Source organism: Notechis scutatus, chromosome Z (assembly GCF_049901735.1).
Source record: "Notechis scutatus isolate UNSWTSFEM ecotype Mainland chromosome Z, rNotScu1.2, whole genome shotgun sequence".
Lineage (NCBI taxonomy): Eukaryota > Metazoa > Chordata > Lepidosauria > Squamata > Elapidae > Notechis > Notechis scutatus.
This window is the reverse complement of record NC_142025.1, coordinates 112,514,669-112,523,741: the sequence shown is the minus strand read 5'-3', so window position 1 is coordinate 112,523,741 and position 9,073 is coordinate 112,514,669. Positions and strand designations below refer to the sequence as shown.

The 9,073-nt window shown below is 34.4% G+C and overlaps 1 protein-coding gene across 1 annotated transcript; it reads left to right on the top strand.

The window, feature by feature from the left end:
* The first annotated feature begins 5,440 nt into the window (after positions 1-5,440).
* On the top strand, positions 5,441-6,382 carry LOC113424157 (olfactory receptor 6X1-like). Its single transcript, XM_026685762.1, has one exon. It carries the CDS (start codon positions 5,441-5,443, stop codon positions 6,380-6,382), a length of 942 nt encoding a protein of 313 aa, XP_026541547.1.
* The last annotated feature ends 2,691 nt before the right edge of the window (positions 6,383-9,073 follow it).

Below are 9,073 nucleotides of genomic sequence, written 5' to 3'. Positions count from 1 at the left end.
CTTCCAACTCTGTTATTCTGTTAAAAATAGCCAATCACATCCTCTTTGTTAGAAGTGATGGACTGTAGAAAGCACTATTAGTTTATTGAAGAAATATAAGATTTTCCTCGGTCTAATAGGGACACCTTGCCATATGGAAAAACAATAATTTACTCAGTTTCTGGAAAGTATATTTCACTTACCAAAGCAGCTATTCATCAGTATAAAAACTGTTATTAAAATCTTCATGATACTGTACCTATTAGCCAAAATAAAATAAAGTAAAAGTTGGAACAGAGAATATTCCAAAAAGTGCTCAAGAAAAGTTACATAAGTCCCATATAAGATTGATGAAAGGAAGAAAGATTTGCATAGGATTGCCTATAATAGGGTACAGTTTATCTGATTCATGCTCAGCTGCTTAAACCTCAAATTCCACTAAGCATTAGAAAATAGTCATTGCTTAAATGTGTGGAGTGACAAATATGTCAATGCTGATTTATTTCCATTTTAATTATCTTTTTGGTCTCCAATTCTGCTTACCCCATTCCCACAGGAGTTTGATTTTATTTTTTTGTGAAAAAGAGCTCTTTTTGCAAATGGGGTGGGGGGAGAGTGTGTGGGAGAGAGAGAGATGATCTATGTTTTCCAAATGAATGCAATTTTTTTACAAGCAATTAATCTTATACAATGATTTATTGGGCAGTATTGCCATTTGTGGAATCATATGTATTTTTTTTCTCACTGGGTTTATTTTACCTGAAGAGCACTTAAACCAAGAGTTGTTTGATTGATGCTTTGAATCAGAATTTTGAATACTATAATTCCAACATGGCCTTGAAGGCATCAGATTAACATGGAATGCCTGACTTGTACTTTAGAGGAAGAAATATCTATATATCTATAACTATAGCTATATAGCTATAATTATCTCTCTCTGTGTCTGTCTTTATCACCTCCAAATCTACATCTATGTGTCTATATACCTATATCTATCTATATCATCTATTTCTTATATCCATATCCATCTATATCTGTAATCATATCTCTTTATGTCATCTATATCTTGTCTATAACAATATAATCTATATTCTGTATATCAGTGGTCGCCAACCAGTGGGCCGGGGACCACTGGTGGTCTGCAAGAAAATTTTGGTGGTCCACAGAGAACTGTCATCCCCCAAAGCAATTAACCCAGGCTGCGTGGGAACACAAGGCTGCATAACCTACATGGCCCGTCCCCACCCTTCAGCCAAGTGCAAACCTTACCTTGAGTAGAGCCATTGGAAGGTAAGACCAATGACAGGGGAGGGAAATCTGCCCCAGGGTGGCTTGCTGATGCTGGGAAAGTTAGTCCCATATTCCACAAGACTGGACCTTTGGTCATCTCAGAGCAACTGCTCTTTCAGTCCATGGCAGGCAGGTGTACCCGGGTGGAGGTGCAGCTGCTCCAGGATGACCAAAGGGCCAGTCCTGTGACTACTGCAGCTCTGAAATATGGGACCGACTTTCCCACCAACATCAGCAAGCCACCGTCAGTCAAAATTCATATTAGTGGTTCACGGGATTTTAAATTATGAGTTTGGTGGTCCCTGAGGTCCAAAAGGTTGGCGACCCCTGCTGTATATCATCTATATCTACATACAGTAGTCCTCAAACTACATCTGCAACTGAGCCCAAAATGTTCATTGCTCAGTGAGGCAGCTATTAAATGTCATTTTATGACATTTTTTTGCTATGATTCTTAAGCAAATCACTGCAAATATTTAGTGAATCATGCAGTCATTTAGCAAATCTGGCTTCCCTCATTGATTTTGCTGGTCAAAGCCAGCTAGGAAGGTTACAAATGATGATCATGTGACATAGTTCAATGGTCATAAATATATGCCAGTTGCCATGTGTCCAATTTTGATCAGGTGACTGCGGGATTGCTGCAAGGATTGTAAGTCTGAAAACTGGTCATAAGTCACTTTTTACAGGGTCATTGTAACTTCGAATGGTCATGAAACAAATGGTTTAAGTCAAGGACTATCTATATATTTATAATTTACTCAAACATATAGATGATGATGATGATAAATAAATAGATAGAAAGATAGATAGATAGATAGATAGATAGATAGATAGATAGATAGATAGATAGATAGAGATGTTTATATAACTTACCTGTATATCCATACCTTACTCAAATGCACTCGCGCACACACACACAAACACACACAAGTATGTGTATGTATGTATGTATGATGTATGGATGGATAATATATTGTCCCCACTCGCTACTAACACCAGAGCTCATCCACTCTGACCCAAGTGACAGCACATTTATCCCAGAAGTATAAAATTAGATAATGTGCTAACCTCCCCACCCCTGCAAGGCCTATGGTATAGATCCTCCCATGAGATTTCCACCCTCTCATATGAATTTGTACTCCCCAAAGTGCATAACTGCATAACATTATTTTAGTCACTATATTTGTCCACTACTGTATGTAAAAATAAACATGACTTCTTTCCTGTATAACTTGTATTGTATGGCTATGCAGCATAATTTTACAAAAGGAAGGAAGGAAGGAAGGAAGGAAGGAAGGAAGGAAGGAAGGAAGGAAGGAAGGAAGGAAGGAAGGAAGGAAGGAAGGACATGCATATTTACACAATTCTAATTAAGTCTCTCCGGGATATTAAGATTTGCTTTGAAATGCACTTGCGGCATAAGGAAATATGACTAAAACCATAGCAGACCTATAAAAAACTCATTGCTATGTAGCACTAGGAATGTAAGCAACACATAGATTTAAGTAAACTCTATACATTTTTTTGCAGGCACCGTTGGCGATAACTCTCTATTTAACTAAACTCTACATTTTTTTGCAGGCACCGTTGGCGATAACTCTCTATTTAACTCCACCTTGCAGAGTGTCTTGAATTTTGAACTCCTTTTTATGTGAGTGTGTTTTATTTCATTTTAGATCTCAGAAAAGCTTGTTGCTGATGGAAAGGTGGAATTCTGTGTGATACAGCTTGGAAAATTTGCCTTTCATTCGGTGAGTACACTTCATCTTCAATGCCTGAACAGTATTTCATCGAAAGCCTTATTAAGATCAAGGACTGTCCAGATTTCTATTGCATATTTAAGTTGACTGTTATATTTGTCTATCCAGGGAGTTTATACGAGACATTGTATCATACATTTTTTTAGTTCTCAATATCTTAACACATCTATTTTGTTTAAGTGACAGGAAATAACAAAAGCAGAACAATTCAAGAAAAATCATTGATTGGTTAATCTTGTCAACCTTTTTGATTGTGTTATGATTGTATCTGGGGCTGAGTTTGGGAATGAACCGTGTAACATGTACAGCATTGTAATTTATTTTCTACTACATATTTTTTTTTAGTCATTCTAAACTGCTACAAGTCTCAAAACTGTGAAGGATGGGGAGACCCAAAATTGAATATACAAACAGACTAAGTTCACACAATATGTTAACATAGCACCTCACCAAAAAAATTCCTCCTGGATGTTAAAGCACATTATTATTATTTATTTATTTTATACAAAATTCCATCTTTTCTTTAAATAGTTTGTTGTCTGGGTACAAATATTTTGTGCAATAACCATTACAACTAGTACACTTTCATTACTATTATATCATTACTCTATTCTTACTTCATACTACTACACATAATGTACCTAATTACAATAATAATTCATAGCATATTTAATTTTTATTTAAATGTTTATTATCTTTTACTGATTTTCTTGATTTTCTAATTTCCATTTTTATTCTCCAGCTATTGATAAAATAATTCCCATACCATATAATATTCAGTTTGTTCCTTTTCTTTAATTGCAAAGGTTAACCTGTTCATTTCTGCACTTTTTAATATTTTCCTGATCACATTATTATCTGTTGGAATCTTTTCACTTTTCCAATTTTGTGCAGATGTAATTCTAGCTGCAGTCAATACATAAATGATTAAATATAGCTTTACTTTACTATATATTTCAGGTATAATCCCCAACAGAAAAGCACCTCAAATTTATATGTTTTGCAAATGCATCTACTCTTCTTTTCCTAACCTGACTTAATTTATGTCTTTAACACAGTCATCTATAAACCTATGACGGTTTGATAAGGATCTGAACATTTTTGTAATATTAATGCCAATGACCCGTCTTTTCCAGAGGAGACCTCTTCCAGACTCTGACCCCTTCCAAAAGCTTTTAATTTTAAATTTGATTTTGGTAGTACAATGAAGGCAGCAAAAAAAGCCATAACACTTTTTAATGCCATCTTCTCTGCCTCTGTCAAAACATCTTTCAATATCCATCAAGATGGACATGAGAAATATAAAAGCCAAAGGCAAGAGATTATAATATTGGCTCTCCTAGAAGGAAAGTTTTCCCCATATTTATATCTTGTATATCTTTGTCTGTAAACTGTTTATTCTAATCCTTGACACAGAAATAAGTCTGTAACATGATTATGTGAATCTGATACCAATGATGGATGGACAATCTCTTATTACAGTTTTTGTTGTTGTTATTATTGTTATTGTTATTATCATTATTATTATTATTATTATTATTATTATTATTATTATTATTATTATTATTATTATTATTATCCATTGCAGATCTCTTTGAACTCTCTGATTCTATGTATCTTTTTTAATTTTTGAAATGCATGTGGATTTTGGATGAAGTTCTTTTTTTTTTTTTTTTTTTTTTGCTTTCTTAGTTAATTTTCCTTAAATATTTTTCTCCCGTGTTAGTGATCCCTGGGCTCCTATTCTTCTTTATTGTTTTTCAGCATTTCTATATTTTTAGATTACTATTAATATTTTGCAATAGAGCATAGCACTTTGACTTAGATACCACTTCATAGTGCTTGACAGTCTTCTCTATGTAGTTTTACAGAGTCAGCATATTGCCTCATTTTACTGATCTTGGAAGGATGGAAGGCTGAATCAACCTTAAGCCAGTTAGAACTGAACTCCTGGTTGTGGACAGAGTTAACCTGCAATACGGCATTCTAACCATCACACCAATAGAAACTGGGATTTCTGTTACAGAGCAAATCATTGTCTGCTCTAGTTCAATAGACAAATGCTGAAGATTATCTTGATTGAAAGATTGTAAGTCAACCAAAGTTTTGTAACAATCCAGTTAGAGTTGGCTCATGGAAGTGACAGAAATGAATATTGTATAAAAAGTACTGTTCTACATCACACAAACGAATGCCCCAAAATAATTTTCTAATCCAATCGTTTAATCTGTGATTTTGTATTTTATGTTATAAATTGTGTTTTTGAAATATGGGCCAAATCTACTATCCAACATTTTCTTCATTTAAAAAAGGGACGACCAATTTAAATAGTATAATAAAATAACCAGCCTGTAATCTTTTTCCTCTTGTTTGTCCTTGACAGTTCTAGGCAAACAATATCATTGCAAATGCATCAGATAAATCAAACTGTGGTTACTGAGTTTATTCTGCAAGGGTTTCCAGGATCCGCTGAGTTGCAGAAGTATCTGTTTGTCCCAATTCTTTTTATCTACCTCCTCACAATCCTTGGAAACATCCTGATCATTGTCATTGTTGTCCATGATTCTCACCTTCATAATCCCATGTACTTCTTTTTGGGGAATTTTTCCTCCTTGGAGATTTTCTACATCACCACCCTGTCACCCAAGATGTTGGCTCACTTTCTAACAGAGAAAAAGTCCATCTGTTTCTACTGTTGCATCTCTCAAGCCTTTTTCCATTTCTTCCTCGGAGCCACAGAATTCTGCCTGCTTGCTTCAATGTCCTTTGATCGCTACATCGCCATCTGCAAACCTTTGCATTACAGCGTCATCATGAATTACAGATTTTGTCTCCAGCTAGCCTTGGGTTCATGGTTGGGAGGGCTATTAACTGTTATTGTCCAGATGGTTTTACTATGCCAGCTCCCATTTTGTGGTCCCAATATGATCAACCATTTCTATTGTGATGTGACTCCCTTACTGGGTTTAGTTTGTGCTAATACATATCTGCTTGAACAGATGGTGTTAGTGGGATCAGTCCTTCTTCTGTTCAGTACCTTCCTATTGACTGCAATCTCATATAGCTTCATCATCTTCACCATAACACACATCTCTTCATCTTCAGGGAGACAGAAGGCTTTCTCTACTTGTGCTGCCCACCTTACAGTTGTATCCATCCAGTATGGAACTGTAATGTTCATGTATGTTAAGCCCAACTCCAATTCTTCTTTGGAAATAAACAAGGTGGTTTCTGTACTTAATACCATTGTAACCCCTCTACTCAACCCTTTCATCTACACCCTGAGGAACAAGGATGTCAAAGAAGCTCTTCAGAAAATGGCATGTACTAAAGGAAAAATGTTTCATTGAGTGTAATAAAATATACTATAAAGTTAACATTTATTTAGAGTGAATTGATTTGATTTCCAGATAGGATGAAGGAGGGTTATTTTTGCCCCAAGATGCTGATATTCATCAGATGTATTTTCAGTAGTTCTATTTTGGCTACAGTCCTCCTGTCCTGATCCAGTTGAGATTTCTGTTAGAGAGAAAATCAATAGATAAATATTGAAGATTGTCTTGATTGAAAGCCATCCAAAGTTTTGTGACAGCAAGATGGGAAGTTAATACATTTAATAGAAAAATAGATGATACATAGGTAGGTTGATAGTTAAATTATAGATAATACAAAATAGATAGATAGATAGATAGATAGATAGATAGATAGATAGATAGATAGATAGATAGATAGATAGATAGATAGATAGATAGATAGTTAGATAGATAGATTAGACAGACAGACAGAACAAAAACAGACAGACCATTCAGCTAAGGGTGGTTTTGCATAGACACTAGTTATCCCAGCAACTGTAGTCTTATTAAGGATTTGTAAACTTCATGTGATTTTGATTCAATGCCTCTGTTTGTAAACCAAGGGTAGTATTAATTGTTTTGACTGCTGCCACCTACTGTTTAAGTGATTGTCTACTAGGACTCCAAAGTCCCTCTCACACTTACTGTTTTTGAGACAGGTTTTGCCTAATCTGTACATATAACTTTGATTTTCCTGCCTAGGTATAAAACCTTAATTTTTTTCCACATTAAATTTCATGTTTTGAGATAGGGCCCATTGTTCAAATCTATCACAACCTTTTTGGATCCTGAGCTTGTTTTCTGGGGTATTGACTATTCCTGCCAACTTAGTTTCCTCTGCAAATTTGATGAGTTCCCCTTCTATTCCCTCATGTAAGTCATTTATGAAGATATTGAAGAGTACTGGGCCTAAGACAGAACCTTGTTTTGCATCTGCTGAAAATAAATGACATAAAAATCAGATAAATTTTAGCAACAGATACATTGTTGTCTAAGATATAATTGATGAAGGTGGAATCTGTACAGATCACTATGGAAGTTTTCATATATTACACAGTCATTCCAGGAAGTGCTAATGCAGTGATTCTAATTTTCTAAAATATGGGCTTGATTTCTTCTATGACAACCTGAATTTAACAGAAATAACACAATAACAGAATTGGAAGGGACCCTAGTTCAACCTCCTCACCAGGGAGGAAACTCTATTCCATTTCGGACAAAAGGTTGTCCAATGTTTTCTTAAAAACTTGTAGGAGTATAGGAGCATCCACAACTTCATCCTGTAGAAAAATGTAACACATTTTCTCTCTCATTTGTTTTCACCTCTAAAAACTAAGCAACCCAGCCTGCATTCTAGATAATGATGATGATGAATTAAACCTTGAAACACAATTTGAAATAATTTAGATTCTGTTTTGCCTTGTTTTAGTAACTAAGTCCCCAAAGGTTTTATTGGTATCTCTCTGATGATTTGTTCTCCTTGGTGGAATAATTAGAAAACACCAAAAAAAATTCCTATGCAGAAAAAATGGTCTTCAGAACCTTTGATGAAGAATCTGTATCTCCATTACTGAGTAAAAACTGAATATAGAAATTTAGAGATGAGGCATAAGAACATCTATTCTGCAGTTAATCAGGCCTCAACAATAGGAAGAAAACCACAGTTTCTGAGAAAGGTTTTTTTTTTTCCCTTCAGTATAAGTTTTCAATGGAAGAGACTAGCTGTAACTCAGGATGAGCTATGTAGTTCTAACTGCCCTCTGATCTTGGTTGTTAGCTTACCAACATTGAGTTATCAATCACTGGATGATGTACAAAGACTAGATTATTTGCCTAAATTAATTTGGGGAAAAGAAAAATACCATCCAACTTCTTGCTTCATGAATTAATCTGACTATCTACTCAAGTGAGTATTTGATTTTCTTTAATATTTTTTACAGATGAATAGCTGACCACATTCTTGCAGAAAAGGAGGAAATTAATTAAAATAAATGTATAATAAATTAAGTTAAATAACTAAGTTAAATACATAATCTACCAAGTTTTTCATAAATTCCTATGTAAGCAACTGAATGCTGGTTAAATGATAATCAAAGACATTAACCTTGTTGATAAATTATTTTATTAAATTATTGGGAAGCTTTGTGCTTCAGTATCTATAGAGAATAAAATTGACCTTGATAAAACTATACAAGTTCCATTTTTAGGACAATGGGCAGTTTAAAATGTTTAACTCCACAACAAACAGGAAACATTCAAAAGCATATCAAACAAATGACTTCTTAATTCACTGAGCTAATAGAATAACAGGTTTGGAAGGGATCTTGAAGTTCTTCTAGTGTAACCTACTGTTCATGAATAAAACTTTATACTACTTTAGACAAATGATTTTCCAATCTTGTAAACATCCAATGTTGAAGCAACCATAATTTCTGAAGGCAATTAAAAAACTATAGTAAAAATATAATAAAGAGAGATCCAGCACAATCAGAGTTGTGTGATTCTATTATCATATGCAAATACAATTAAAAAGAGTTTCTACCTTCCTGCAGGGTTGATTTTTTTGGTCTGATTTACCAATTGAGTTGACATTACCTAATCAAGGATGGAAGGAAGGGCTTTAGCTACTCTTATATACATTATATAAATCAACATTCTCTGTGTGATTCTCTATTGTTCTCTCTCTCT